This window comes from Amblyomma mixtum, chromosome 7 (assembly GCF_055824585.1).
Source record: "Amblyomma mixtum isolate Tamu chromosome 7, ASM5582458v1, whole genome shotgun sequence".
In the NCBI taxonomy this organism is placed as follows: Eukaryota; Metazoa; Arthropoda; class Arachnida; order Ixodida; family Ixodidae; genus Amblyomma; species Amblyomma mixtum.
In genome coordinates, this window is record NC_143018.1 from 33,599,312 (window position 1) to 33,615,071 (window position 15,760).

Below are 15,760 nucleotides of genomic sequence, written 5' to 3' on the forward strand. Positions count from 1 at the left end.
GCTTAACTGCAGTGAGCACACTGCTCTTTGATGACAGGCCAGCTGGACTGTGCGATGTGATGCTCACGCATGACATGCTCCTGAAATGTGCGCTGTTGAGGCCATAACAATGTTGTTGACCGTTCTTCGGCATCACCGGGAGCATCAACAGCCTTTCACTACAAACCCCCCCCCCCCCCCCCCTCCAGTCAACAACCCCATCCCATTTCCCGTGTACATCTTTTCGTTTTCACACCACACTGTGTTAAGACGCTTGCGGTGTCAAATGTGTCCGGTCAAACACAATGCATGAGGCCCATCACACGACGCGCACACTGCAAGGGTCTCTCGGAGGCTAGCGGTGCAGTGTAAAACAGTGGACTCCGTTGGCAAAGCTCGTCTGTTAAGGCCTGTGCTAGAAACTCATGTCGGCGGCGTGTGCTTGAAAGGACCCAGGAACAATGATGTCAGGGGGAGCAGCACGGATGCTGGGGTCACTGAGCCGAGCCGAGCCGTTCCCAGAGCCAGTGGACAGCCACCTGGGCCTGCTTCTGCATGGCCGACGCAAACTCCACAGCATGGCTCTGAAGTTTCTCTGGGGACCACGAGCCCCTGCATAATTCAATTCAAAATCCAAAAAAGAAAAGATGCCGCTGTACTCCATCGATTTGTAGATACTTACAATCATGTAGGTCGGTATTCTAACTCACGCCCCTTTTGAAAACGTCCCTTTCAACAAAGCTTGATTGGCCGAAGCACCGGAAGCAGATGCGGCGCATCTGAGTCTCGACATTCAATTCCGGCACTTCGGCCAATCATGTGTCATTGAAAGGGACGTTTTCAAAAGGGACGCACATTAGAAAATTGCACCTAGTTAAGTACCTGCCACAAGTTCCCCTCAAAGGGAACACCCCCTCCATTAAATAAGATTATTCTGAGGCATTCAATGGCAGATATGTAGAAAAGAAAAACGCAAATTCCACATGCTAAAGAAATGAAAAATTTCACACAGCTAGAGTCTGAAGACGGAAAATCAAAGCAGTGGCATTGTTTGTTTCCTGCAATATGCACAAAAACAAAAAAAAAGTGGCCACGTGAGAAATTTGGGCCTTCCCTACTGACTCTAAAATTTGATGTCTGCTTCACTGCTTTTAGAAATGCAGCTGCCAAGCAAGTGAACTCTAGCTAAACTTCTTACAAGTAAAAATGAAAAAAAAAAATTGGGAAGCGCACCTCTGGCAAAAGACATTAAAGACTCCTTTTATGCATAACAAAATTAGCTCAGCGCTTCAAATCCCCACTGCTAAACTAAGTGGTGATTTCACTTCACCCTGCAATATAAATTTTCAGGAACAAATAGCATTCTGCGAAAAAGGTAGAGATCCAAAATGTCAATGTAATGACAATGTTACACTGAAGCACTAATGAAATACCAGGGATGGCCCACAGTATTGCCAAGGAGGGAAAGAAAATCCCACTTCCTTGTTCCCAATTTCTCAGCAGAGGCACCTTACGATCTACAGGTGCTGTTTCATGTGTTGACACCCAGACATTTATGGGCTGGGCACATCAGTACAGTCCTAGACTGCGTACACTCGCAGTCGGAACTTTATGGAAAGCAATAGTTTATGCAAAAAAAAAAAAAAATTCACTGCAGTCTTTGCATGCAACCTCAACCTTGACAAGATTTATGCAGCCTCATTTTTTAGCATGAGAATCTCGCAATGCAGCCTGAGGCCAAACGTGGTCTTTAACTCTACATTCTTGCCGTTCCCTTTCCCTCTAGCCCAAAAACAGTTTAGCTGGGCTGTCTACTCGGAATTGAGCTACTGTGCCCCTCCCTGTCTCCTCGGGAAATGTTCCTTCATTCCATGGCAGTGAGCAGCATCACACACGGGGGAATCGGATACGCAAACTCACGTGAGAACGTTGTCCATCAGCCAGTGGGCAGACAGGCGGGCTCCGTGGACAACGTGTTCCAGCAGCCAGCCCACACAGCCGCCCACCACACTCCATGTATCGTGTGCCACTCCTAGCACACTCTCCAGGCACACGGGGACCCACTCGTTGCCCTGTGCACAAGGAGGGGGTGAGGAAGACATGATACATGGCCCACACAAACGCACCACGGCACCTCACAACAGACATTTAGGCAGCTTAGCACAGTCTGATGCCATCAGACATCAGCATTAGATCACCAGAATCAATCATGATGACGATGTTGAGGTGCCAGGCAGAAGTACTACATAGCCACGTGTCACCTGACGTCACAGCCACACTCACACTAAATAAGACCTCCTTGTAACTGCAATCCTCTGCGCCTAAATCTCACAACTTGTCAAATTTGTGTTTCTTGCAAGGCCAATGGCAATGACCCCCCTGGGAGCCCTGACTTCAGCATAGCACAAAATATTATTGAATTTGGCCTCATAAAATTGGCTTTGGTGTCGTTAAATTTTCTTGCTTGACAACTGGTAAATGCACCCCCTCAGCATTTCATGCTCTGGCAGCTATCAGGAATCAGTCAATTACAATACAACACCTACACATGTATGTCACAAATGTATACCGAAGCATCACAATGGTTGCCTGAAAAATCTCGGTCACCCAATGATGTTTCTTTAAAGTGCTCCACAATGCGCAGCCTTCGTTGAAAATACTGTATTTATTGAATGTAATGCACCATGAATGTAATGTGAAGAGTGTCTTTACATGCTCCCAAATGGGGAAAAAATGAAGCCACTATGTAACACAAGGCCAAAAGATGCAAAAAAGAGTAGTATATATACCCTTAATGGACATCGTGTCCAACACTCTTTTCAAAAAAAATTCCACTTTTTTCTTCTGGAGGCCAAGTACTCAGATATTGAGTTATCCTCCTCGCTGGCGACCTTCCAGCCAACATCAAGGTCATTGATATGGAACACTTCATGAATGGCCTAATGACCGTGTCAAGAGGCTAGCTGTACCACGCAGCAGACACCCAATTGGCAGTCTGTGGTGTGCAAGGATGTTGGGACCTGATTCTCCTGAATCCAATCTGTGTACACCCAGTTGTCCCATTTCTTCAGAATTTCTGAGCTCTTCAGCCATCAGGATTGCTTTTCTCCTAAAACAAACGTCATACAGAGCACCTGTTGCCCATATGGACTGCAGCAAGTTCTACCGGTCGAAACAACCGCACCGCTAATGACGTTCATGTAAAGGACACCATGCCGCGATACGACGGCCATGGGATCCTGACGAATACAAAGAATGAAATTTTGACTTTGGACTAGGCTTGAAATTGGGACTTGGCTTCTGTGGTACTAATCAAGTTGCCAACATAACATCGCAGAACTGCGGAAACCGAAACGAATTTGCGACTCCTTCAAAATGGCTGCACCGCGGCACAGCTTTAGGGTAATCGAATCACGGCACTCCATTATAATGCGAGCACAGAGTTTAAAATTTAATAAAAATTTAAAAAGAACTTGCAATAAATTCGAGTAAATACGGCATGCTAGACACTCAGCAACCAGTCCTAAAATCGCAGGGTCCTGTCCTCTGTACACTGCACAAAAGGTGTAAGAGCTCACCCAGAGTAGCAGGCTGTGCGTGTGCCGCAGCAGCTGCTTGCGGAGCGGTTCACTGTTGGTCCATGCAGCCACGGCCAGCTTCTCCACCTGCTCCCAGGTCGCCTCCAGGGGCGGACCTAGCCGACGGCTGGCCTCCGCATACCACACGGGGAGCTTCTCGGCCGCCCACCTGCACGAGAGGCACGGCATTCGTCCGTTCACATTTTTGTTTGCTGAAGACAGGAGATTCCTACATCCCTTTCGGGCACTAATTACTATCCAAAGAGAAAAAAAAACTGTTAAACACTTCACAGTTTTCCAGGCAGTGTGCCAAGATTTTCATCACATGCCTAATTATGGAATTTCTGTCCATATTTCGCATCTCCACACCATGATTTAACTCTAGTGTCGGGGTCTCGATTATGCTTCTTTTGAGTGATTCCAGTTACAAGACATTGTGACGTACATCAATCAGGACATTTTAGGCATTTTAAACGCCTCATGCTTGCAAAACAAACAAAATAAAATCCGCACCACAGCTGCCATAAAACGAGCTGGCATACATCTTCAGAACGATTTTTTGTGCCAGGGTCACATGGCTGGCTTGAAATTCTACAGATGATTTCTCACATTTACCCAGAAAGTCAAGGTAATACGAAAGGGGTTGCAGCCAATACAGTTTGGCAGAACTGTTATCTTTTGCCAGATTACAAAGCTGATAAACGCTGAATGTTGCACGGTGTACTAACCTCTTAGCAGCCTGCAAACAATGCTGTACAACGTCTTTACTTTCACTGCTTTGGGAACCTCGGGGTGAATTTGCAAAGCACACTCGACTAAAAACAGCCCATCAAATGACGACACAAGATGGAAGAAACGTAGCCCCACACAGTTGTGCTGTTTTGGTCGAGTCTTTTCCTTTGTGACGTCAATCTGTAGAATGCTAATACAGCTCTCAACAATTCAAAGCTGAAGGGGGAAGCAAAAGTTTGCTTGAATTACTTTGTAGTTCAAGTCACCAGATCTGAATTAATCAGCAGCTCCTCTCAATTCACTTGATGTTGCCGAGATCAAAGCGTTAGTTTTAGTAAACTGGATGTTCACATTAAGCGAAATCAAATTACCGCCCGTGCACATTCACAGTGCGTAGTGATGTAAGGTAAGGTGCACTCACGTGGATCCCTCGCTTAAGTAGACAGCAGCCTGCGCTGAGCCCTTCTGCCAGGCCGACAGCAGGCCTGCGTCCTTCAGTAGCGCATGTGTCCCAGAACCTGCACACGTGCAAATTCACATTCCAATGCACTGCTTTCATGTAGCCACCGTTTCTGCATAGCTTCTGTTCAGCTCTGCATGGCAGCACTTTGTTAGTCTCTACAATGCAGTTACCCTTTGCAAAAGAAAAAAAAAAACGAACTAGTACAACAAAAGCAGGTTTCTGCAGGTGGACACCAACACCTGAAAGCGTGATTGAGAGAACGCTTACTTTCCTTTTGTGACTTGTGTACAGGTGGCAGTTGATAAACAAAGAAGACGACGTGCAATGCACAGCGGAAGAGCGTGCTGTAGTTTAACACAAGGCGTGATCGGCTGCGGCGATAGCATAGTGCTGTCGTGTGGTGGCCAGGGAAGCTGATCTGTCTGCGCAGCTGCAGGTTCAAAACCCGGTCGCCGCAATATTTACTTTATTTCTCCAGGTTGACCGAGGTCATCCTCATTCAAAGTATCAATTATTTCTCGCCATTTCCCGCATCACATGACTGACTTCAGAGGCTTCACCGCACAGGTTACGAGGCCTATAATGCTTTCGCGCTAAAATACTTACCAAAGGACCCACAGTGAACGCGTTGAGAAAAGTGTAGGGAAATTCAGGTCAAGTTCATGTCATCACGGAAAAGACCTTTCAGGAAACTGGTGTAGTGAAGAGGTTGTGCTAAAACAATATGGTGCCGTTATGGTACTACCAAGAACACAGCAGACCCAACACTAATGACTGTTTGCTTTAACCAGCGTTTAATTATGCTTTAAGAGAATATTTACATATCCTGATCTTATAAATGTCACAGGAAGGCTGTCTGCAAGTTTTAGTTTTATGTTAATCAAATCAAATCAAATCAAATCAAATCTTTATTTCCATCGGTGCTACAGATGGAGGGCTACGGAAAAAAAGCTGCCACTTGGCAACTTGACGAGTCCGCAGCCCCAAATATAAGGCAGCGTGTTGACAGCACCAGATAATGAAAAAACAATAAACAAATCAAGACACTTCATCAGTGCAGAACAAAGGAAAAAAAGTCCTGAGCTAGGTAAAACAAACATCAGAATAGATAAAATCAGGTTAGTCAATCGGCAAACATGTCTCTAAGTTTAAGAGTGGAACAACTAAATAAATCAAAATTCAGTGACTGATAGTAGTTTAACAGAGATGGCAAAGAATAACACAATCGCTCCATACCAGAATTCAAGCGTGGTACAGCAACCTTCCAGTTTTCTCCATGTCTAGTCTGATAACATTTAGCATTTCCTTCTAAATGTGCCAAGGCATCCAGGCTGTGAATATTTTTTTTCACTTCATATTTAAACCGAGCACTCAAACGGTAACGGTATAGCTTGTGGGCTGTGATAACATGAGCACTGTGAAAAAATTCTGCAGTAGTTGCATTGTAGCCAGCATTGTACACGTGACGTAGATACCGTTTTTGCATATGGAATATTTTTTGTGTGTTAGAGAATGTAGTTGTGCCCCACACAAGCTGGCAGTAGTTGACGTGTGAACAGAAAAGAGAATTATAGACCAATATTTTTGTTTTAGTAGAAAGCATATATCGGAGACGACCAACTACACCGGTTATTCGAGCAAGTTTCACTAATACAAAATTCACATGAGATTCCCAGGACATATTGGCAGTGAATATCACACCAAGACATTTGAAATGGTCAACAATGTCAACAGGATGAGAGTTTAAAACAATATCAGCATGAGGAGGAACAGGTTTATTTTTCGGCCGGAAGACAACTGCTTTTGTTTTATTTTCGTTAATCTTCATGTAATTGGATGAGGACCATTGCTGCAGTTGGACTATGGTGTCGTTACAATCAGTGATGAGTTTATCGATGTGATTACCAGAAAAAAATATGCTAGTATCATCTGCATATATAATAAATTTGGCGTTCCGGTTAATGTTAACAATGTCATTAATATACAGGTTAAATAGCAAGGGTTAAATAGCAATAGTGGTTTCCATAGTATACCTGCTAGAACTACGTGACCTGAAAAGATCATGTGCTACCAGGGTATTAAGCCCTCTATTTTGTCTCTAGGATTGCAGCTGGCAATCAAGAGGTTTTACCATAATGGCTGTCACCACAGTTAGCAAGAATGTGGAGAGGATGTGCATAGTATTCCGTCCACAGCGTTCACTCTAGAGTCAGCGTTTGAACTCAACTGTGGACCAGCTGGCTGGGACTTACGCTCAAAGCGACCGCCGTGCTGTAGCCGTACGTCCCAGAAGACGAGGCCGCTCACGCCCAGGACCACAGTGGTCAACAGTAGCCGAATCCAGGGAAAGCCCGGCCCACCCATCTTGCGCTCGAGAACCTGCACGGGAAACACGGATGCATAATCTCAGCTCTTCTCTTGGCAAACTGCAGTGGCTTCGACTCACTGCCGCAAACATGACCTAGCAAATACAGATCTCGTTTTCTTCTTTTTACGTGCGTGTTTATATTCGCACAACTTTAGGTCCAACAAATCGGGAAACAACTAACCCAGCAATAACTGCAGTCCAGTTTGCTCCAGTAGAATCTGTTTGGTGCAGAATGCATTTCATTCAGGCGCTATCACAACCCCGCAGATGAGGCGCCTAAATGAATAGTGCATGCAAGTAGCGGCGTAGCACCCCTTAGGTGGTCGCTCCACGAGCCATTGAGCAAGGAGAGGTGGAGAGGAGGATAAGAGGGAGAGGGGGGTCGCAGGACTGACGGGATAAAAAAGCAAGTTCACTGTATCATTTTGAGCCTACAACCACATCTTAACTAGCTCATAAAAGTAACCCAAGTGTTACTAGCCCTTTTGCAATTTCACAATTAGATAGTGATAAGAATAAACTTCATGGAGATATAAATTACAACTTCCTATGTGCATTCTTTCCAGTCCTTATGGGAGCATCGAAGTGCAGACAACTTTTTGTTCAGAACACGCTGACAAGAAAACTCAGAGAGCAACCCTTAAACGCATTATGTATTAAAACCTTCATGCAAAGTGATCTTGTGACATATCAGCTGCTGCACTCTGACCGTGTCGGTCATAACAAGCAGTCTAACTGGCGCTCTGAAACCACGGCAACGCAAAGCAGGCAAGAACAGCATCACGAGCGTATCCATGGCTGCTCGTGGGACTACAGACTCTACACTGACAACACTTGACTACAGTTTCTACAATCTCATAGAGAATGGCATGAATTCTTGTAATTTTATTTTGCAGTCATTCTATTCTCAATCACAATACTGCTGCTATATGTAAAAAACCATTAAGCAGACATATATTTTTTCATTTTTCCTTGAGACTGCCAACCATAACTTTTTCTCTGTATTTCAGCATTCCAGCAACAAGTGAGCTCATACACTTCCATCTTTAAACACACTGTTAAGGAAAACATGTTGCAAGCAGCTTCGCACCTAACTGTACTGAAATTAAACAATCTGGCTGCTGGAAGTATTACATGATTTACGAAGAGCTGCTTAGTGATGCAGCTCTCTGGGACAAGTCTCGGGTAAATACACCCCTTCTGCTTACAGACATCAGTTTCAGCTAAGAACTATTGGCAAGTGTCACAACCAGTAACTCCAAAACTATGACTCTGTACATGGGCATAGCACATCTTGTTTTCCTTCGCGCACAATGGAATGCAGCCAGCTGCAGAAAATCTGCGACCTCGCATGCCTCTGCGGCAAGGTTAACGAGAGTGTCCCTCCCACACGTGGGGTACGAAAGGAAAATTCGCTTTTCAACACTGAAGCCCTCGACAATCACGGCTGGGAGGGCGGTACACCACGCTTCGCGTACAGCCTGTCCCTCACTATCCTCGTGATAACTGTGCTCACGTCAATTAGCAATGCGACAGGAAAGAAGCGGCGCGAGCTATTTTCTGGAGCCCTGGGGGGCACAGCACCCTTTCCCTTCATAATGACTCCCTGGAGAGAGCACTTTTTTGTTTCCTTTTTTTTTTTACGAGTAATGCTATGCGGAGAAGCCGCCGCCGGCTTTCCGGGTAGCGACGGCGCGATCAAACGCGCCGTGCATTCACAGTCGGCAGACGCACATATCTCAAAAGCAAACACTCGGCGCGAGCTCGCCTGCGCAGTACTTAGAGGGAACGAACCGCACAATTAGCGCGATCGAAGAATGCGACATTGGATCTTGAGCGTGCGGTGCACCCGTAAGAACACACAGCGACCGATCGGGTCGTGGCAGAGATCACCGTGCACACTGACCTTTCCTCAAGGAGTGCGAAAGCCGCCGACAGCAGTCATCGGTGCCCGCGGGAGGCAACCAGCGCGGTCACCGACACTCCGTTTCCCAGCTAAAATGCTCCGCGGACACCAGAAGGCCAACGTAGCGCGCTATCGACCACCACACGCGAACAGAGCCGCAGCCACCGCGCATGCGGCACACACGGCAAACAGCCAGCGAGCGACGCTACGACGCTGCTGCCATCTGCGCGCGATGTTTGTTGACAAGCCACTCGCGGTGGAACATGTGCGGCGCGTAGGCCGACTATACGGCGACCGTGACCCGTATGATCGCGTAGGAAAAAAAAAAAAAGAAAAAGAGGCACCAAGTGATAAAGAGTACGGTGTGGGGGCTGCTCGGGTCAACGCACCAGGTCGTCGTCACTGTTATGCCGGCGCAAAAAGTAGGAAGCATAAATATGCTCGGTCGGGGGCGTGATGGGGGGCGTGGATCCAATTCGCAGTTCACCCTACACTGCCACTAAAACGGTTCAGGTCGGACTGGAGCAAGGATTTTGAAATGTAAGGCACAACGGAGAAAAGAAGCCGGTTGACCTGTCACCGAAGAAAAGCCGCTAGCCGACAGAATACGCGTTTAGCGCGGGTTTCACGCGTATCGAAACCCGGACTGCCCAGGCGCTGCAAAAACCGACGCGACGCGCGGGACGTGCGCTTCCTAGTATTTTTCTAACGTCCGCACTGCGCGTAGACTCAGCTTTCCGCTGCACTCGTCGTCACCTTCCTGCTCCGAAAACGAACGCCAGTGCAAAATGGCGATCCACCTCGCGACCGTGACGGGCGCTTCGCGATGAACGCAGAATAACCGACATAGTGCTTAAATACCGCAGTCCCCTCAACACTGCAACCACGGTTAAGTGCGGAAAACGGATCAACACCTTCACGCTGCAATCGCTGCAACCTTATTTGCAACGAATGTTTCCCTCTGTCCGCGCGCAATTATCGTTTACCGAAAGCGGCATGCTGTACTGATATGCAGGATTACTGCATGATAACTGCATGCAGGCGTCAACCAGCCACACAAAATGTAGTCATTTTAAGTGTCTTGCCTATTTAGAGGGCTTTCCCTAATTCCAAAATGCTCATGCTCAATAAAGTAAATATCTCTTCACAAGTTTTTCCTGCGCATTAATAAGCTTCGGGAGTTTCATAAGCACCTTGTAAACAAATCTCCTTCAACAAATCTGTTTGCTTGCAAACTACTGCCTGGTGCTGTCTGCGAGAAATATAACAAAAATTGGATGTTGCATATAGGCTATTAACACTACCTAAAGGAACACTTCCTTGAATGCTGCTCACCTCTTACGCTGCCACCACCAACTCAGGCTGCCCAGCGAGAAGCATCCACTTAGAGAGACAGATAATTGGTTATCCACTTATCTAACAGCGTCTTAAAAGTTGTTGGACTGATCGCATAGGTCGGTCTATAGGCTTGCTCCCAAAGAAAGGCAGACTTTAAGGGCAGGGTCAGCCAAAGCAGATAAGAAGCCTGTCAATATCAATGCATCATCCATGCACTCATATGTGCGTCCGTCAGAAAAGTATGAGATAAACAATATGAGGAGAATGAGTATGCCAGACAGACAAGGCTTCACACAAAGGAGTGATAAGCACATTAATTTCCTATTTGAACAAGTATATGGGTCAAGCAGAGCACTAGCCCAAGTGACAGAAGTCTCCCACTTCGGGCACAGTGTGCGGTGACAGAGTGGAGGCCTTTTCCTTGTCAACCCAAAGTAGATGCACTCTTCTCCTCGATGCATTGTTTTTTTTTTGTCCATGGTCCAAATTGTGACAATCTTGCTCTGCCGTTCCTTTTCTTACTGTGCTTTCACACATCAAATCACAACTCTTGAGTGATCATTCATGACTACAAATCACTGAGAATTTGAGCTTTTAACGAAACTATTATACATTGCTAAGGCACTCTGCATAGTTATTAAAGCTTTGAGTGCTCTACTTCTAAGTTTAAGCTAAGTATCAGAGTGCAGGCATGTCGCAATAGTTACGAACGAGATTTTTTTGCACATCGCAAGTTCCTGCCAGCTTCTCAAATCTATTTGTTCAACATTGAATAACCAGCCACAGAATTTTTTTCGGAGCCATTTGCTTTACAACCCTATGACAAATGACCCACAGGCTCGCACTGAGTCACTGCACACCCATGTATAACAAATTATCAAAGAAAAAAACATGCGGCACTATACGTTTCTCCACCAGTGCCATGATAAACATGTTCAACACTAAGTTCAAAATATATGTACCACTACTTTTCAACAGAAGCCGCACATCTCTTTAGTCAGTCACTCAGTCCACTCCCAGGTTTGTTTGCAACCCAATTGTTTGCAGGTTTGTTTGCAACCCAAAGAAGGTAGGCACAGAGCATGGCTTAACATAAAATGTTATCTATGCTTGACATGCCACAAGGCAAAGAGTGACATGGATGTTGGGCTACCGTAGGAAGAGCAACTTGATAAGCCAACCAGATATTCCCAGTTCTTGTGTGGCCAACAGTTTCTTTTACATAATCAGCACACCAGCGGCTCTGACTGCACTGGTAACTGCCATGCAGTGCATCCAATCGCAACAAATTACAACAGCATTTTTCACTGTACGTGCTGCATTTGTGCGTCGGCATTCATTTTGGTGCCTCTGCATTTTTCACGCCTTTCCTGTTTCCACCTGCTAACACACAATCAAACCTCAGCGTCTGACACAACCATCACTGACCACCTTGCGGTTTCTCGCTGAACCGAATGAGAAATGGCACTTCTACACAAAACAGCAATGCCAGAGGGATTAACACTGCCTTTCTAGACTTCACATGGAAGTTTAAGTGCCAGCTAAGTGCCAAATGAGCCTTCATGCTCACATTAAGCACAATAACTCTATCACCTCACTTCTATAATGGTTGCCATAAGTCAGTGCGGCTACACACTCATTGCAGACAGAATAATTTATTGTGTAAAAAATCAACTCTCACATCTATTGTCACCAAACAAGATTTATGCGAGCCTGCTCAGTAGACAGATCGAAGTGCCTGCTGTTGAGCTCAGTAATAACATACTCGAATGCACTCAAAATTCTTAGTCATCTTTCATCTTTTGTTCTCTAGTGGCTTTCCACAGCGCAGTGACAAGGGACCAAGGAAAAACACTGTCTGAGGAAAAGCTTGAGGAGTCGTTGGCCCCTTGCGCTCAGTGCCTATAACAGCACAGTGAAGCCCCAAGCGTAAAACACCAAAGTACCATAGGCAACATGTCAGAGATTATGATAAAGGTCATAGTATTTAAAAATGTATGCACATGAGCTTGGGAGACGTTCATACCGAAAAATACTAGCAGGGATATTCAGCCGACTGGTGTAAGAAGATGAGCGGCTTGATAGGAGTTACGCACAAAAGAAGCAGAAAAGTGGAGGCTAACGATAAGGGTTAAACCTAAACTGAGGACCATGCAGAGAGCGATGGAAAGGAAAATAATAGGTGCAATGTTAAGAGGCAGGAAAAGAGCAGAGTGGGTAAGGGAACAAACACGAGTTAATGACATCCTAGTCGAAATCAAGAAATGAGCTTGGGCAAGGCATGTAATACAAAGGCAAAGAGAATCAGTGGACTAGATTCCAAGAGAAGGTAGAAGTAGCAGGGGTGGCAGATAGGAGGGTGGATGAGATAAAGAAGTTTGCAGGGATAAGGTGGCTGACGCTGGCACTTGAGCGAGTTAATTGGAGAGATATGGGAGAGGCCTTTGACCTGCAGTGAGCATAGTCAGGCTGAGAGTGATGACAACGAAAGAAGCCAGCACAGTCAGTGAAAACAAGGAAAACATAGGAAATCTGAGGATGGGGTTGATTGCGATGAAATATTCACTGCGTAATTTTCAAGATAAAAGATGATTTCATAGAGAGTGAAAGAAAAGGCAGCCATGCCACCGCCCAGTTGGTAGAGCAGTGCATGTGACATGCGGAAGCCATGAGTTTGGACCACACTGATGCTGTGATTGCCTTTATTGAACCATCTGTGAAATTATCTTCTCTCTTAACAATTATGTAACAACTTTTTCATCCCATTTAACACCACCCTTAAAGAAAAAGTTACAATTCCCTATGTTTTCCTTGATTTCAATAACTGTTGGCTTCTTTTGTATGTACAGCAGTCATATTGTAAATCAAATCAGCAACTTTGTCATCACAAGTGAACAATGCAGCTTTATCTGTGGAATTCATTCATGTTACACCAGTACCACGGTTATTATAATCAAGATGGAATCAGAGACGGATGCGGGATTCTGACTACCACAGACAAAAACCAGCACACATGCAACAAACACAGACTGCCGAGAGATCCACAAACAAGATGCGTCAAGAGGATGCGAACGGCATCATGACCTCCACCTTTGCAATATTACATGGATCACAAGGACGCCTTCATAACCACCACATAATGTCAGTCAATGTGTCAACAATGCAGCATCTTTGACTATAACACTGCAGCATCATCTCTCAAATCTCCCTCTGCTAACCGCCTCTTAAAAGTGCACCTGAACCACTTATTTCAACATCTCTCTAAACCTTACGTTAACAGGCTACTGTCTTTTTGCAGTACTATTACTGTGATCATCCTGATTTCTTTTGCTGCATGCACCATTGCACAGGTTCGAAGATAACTCTCCTGTGTGTTGTTTCACAGGTGTTCCCTTGAGCACATAGTGTGACATAAATGTACAACCTGTTGACCAACACACACTTTTTCAGGAGACACTTCACAGGGGTGCATGAATTGTATTACATGCTTATTACAGCCAAGCCTAAAAAGGCGATCGCTGCGTTCCGTTCGCAGGCAGTGATAGGTGTCTGGTTCTGGCCTCACAATGCTCTCTACTTGGCGTGACGAGAGATTGTCGGCTACACATGAGCAAGCACGCTGAGATGGCGGCCAATTAGCGAAAGAGAACCTGCCATCCGGCTTTAAAAAATGTGACTTAATGGCCTCTCTGAAATTCTTTCCTTCCTCCATGAGCATACAAAACTGCATAGCATATTTCATCCTTCTTTTTTTTTTTACAACTGCAAACAGCTCGTCTGATGTGATGAAATTCCATTTACAGCTTTCTTGCATACTGTTCCAGCAGGTTGATGCCTGAACGAAACACGAGGCACGAAAAGTGGAAATTAAGAGAATTCCATCCCTAGAGCACTGCCTTGTCATCGCACATGAATTGCTTGTGGTCCAACCTACCAAATACTGGGCCTGAAAACGCAACATACCTGGATGGCACACGACAAACACATGGAGCTACAGTGACAGCTGGATGACATTCTGTAGGCCATCCCAAAGGAAGTATGACCGAGCAAACAACAATGCTTAACAATCCTTGCAGTAGACACTGTCACACTAGTGTTTGACGAGCCATACAAACACTGCTATCAGTCATGGCAAAAACAAGGTCGTGACTCGATATCTTCCTGTTAGACTTCAGTACGAGCAAGGCGATAGCAAAAAGATTATGTGATGAGACAGAGATCACTACATCAATATTCACGAGTGCTGTAGTGTTGTCCAAAAAGAGGGCAAGTACCTGTAGGCCATGTGTAATTAAACTAGCATCCAACACCAGTATCCAGTGGTGTAATTAAACGCATCTTGAAAAAAGCGTTCATAGGCGCTTTCAACGGCAAACACGCACCGCCGTCTCGTGAAAAGAATTGTTTCCATAATTTCTACAGCGCAGATAACAACCAAACTTGGTGAGAAGTTTCTTTATTAAACCGGGAATCCAAAACAACACAAATTTAATACACATTTTTTTGGTGAAAATCATGATTTTAGCCTCACAGCCCCCCCTCAAGTGAAACTAAAGAAGCATTGCATCAGATGTTAGTCGCAACATGTCAGTTGCAACACAGAGGCTCAGCCAACACGTACCCAAAGTGTGGCACAGCTGAAACCCTTGAATACAAGCTACTGCTCCCACAACACCTGTTCTTCGCTCAAAACTTCTAGCTGCAAACTCCCCAACAATACCGCACCTGTTGGGATGCAATGTTCCCTCATGGGAGGCTACTGTCGCCTGCCAAACATGTGAGTGAATAATCTCTATATCGGCAAAAGAATTTACACAAGGTTTAGGGGCAACCCCACGACACCCATTCCGTCCTGCTCACATAACCACGATTATCTGCCTGCAGAGCATCTGGACAGTTATACTCGAAAAGCAAGAATTATTGTAGTGTAATTGTGTCATACATGTTCACAGCAGCTCCATGTAAAGCTGCCCGCCGGTGAAACCTGATGTCGAGAAATGTGCCCTTGCTATTGCTGCATCCTTAATGCTGCTAATTTTTATTACAAGGCATCCAACATCAGTGATCACAGGCAAATTACAGCCCAGCTAGCAGTCCATTTTGCAATTGCCCTCTTAACAAAAGACAGGAAACCAGTGAAACCAAGGAACGCAGAGGGGATTTTTCTTTATATATATATATGATGGTGTTAATAGAAGTGGGAAATTAGTAGTGCAATTATATTGCGCTACTAATACCTCGTGCTAACGGGAAGATTCCACTGTTGTAGATTCTTCTTTCATGACTTATAGGTATGGTCAGAAACAAAACATTAAGCACTTAGCGGTAGCATCCACTGTCATAACCTAATTTAAGAGAGTGACCTGCCTAGGCTCTGTGTGCTAGCATGATGAGAG

At 45.3% G+C, this 15,760-nt stretch overlaps 1 protein-coding gene across 1 annotated transcript in view; it reads right to left on the reverse strand.

Annotated features, from left to right (window-relative positions):
• Positions 1–211: 211 nt before the first annotated feature.
• Positions 212–15,760, reverse strand: part of Tmem214 (Transmembrane protein 214) — a 34,787-nt gene continuing 19,238 nt past the window's right edge. The window contains exons 8-12 of the mRNA XM_089552189.1: positions 7,005–7,131; positions 4,711–4,807; positions 3,558–3,726; positions 1,900–2,051; positions 212–591 (exon numbers count right to left, since the gene is read on the reverse strand). Coding sequence (XP_089408315.1) covers positions 474–591; positions 1,900–2,051; positions 3,558–3,726; positions 4,711–4,807; positions 7,005–7,131 — 663 coding nt within the window. The 3' untranslated portion in view covers positions 212–473. The remainder of the gene's footprint in view (positions 592–1,899; positions 2,052–3,557; positions 3,727–4,710; positions 4,808–7,004; positions 7,132–15,760) is intronic.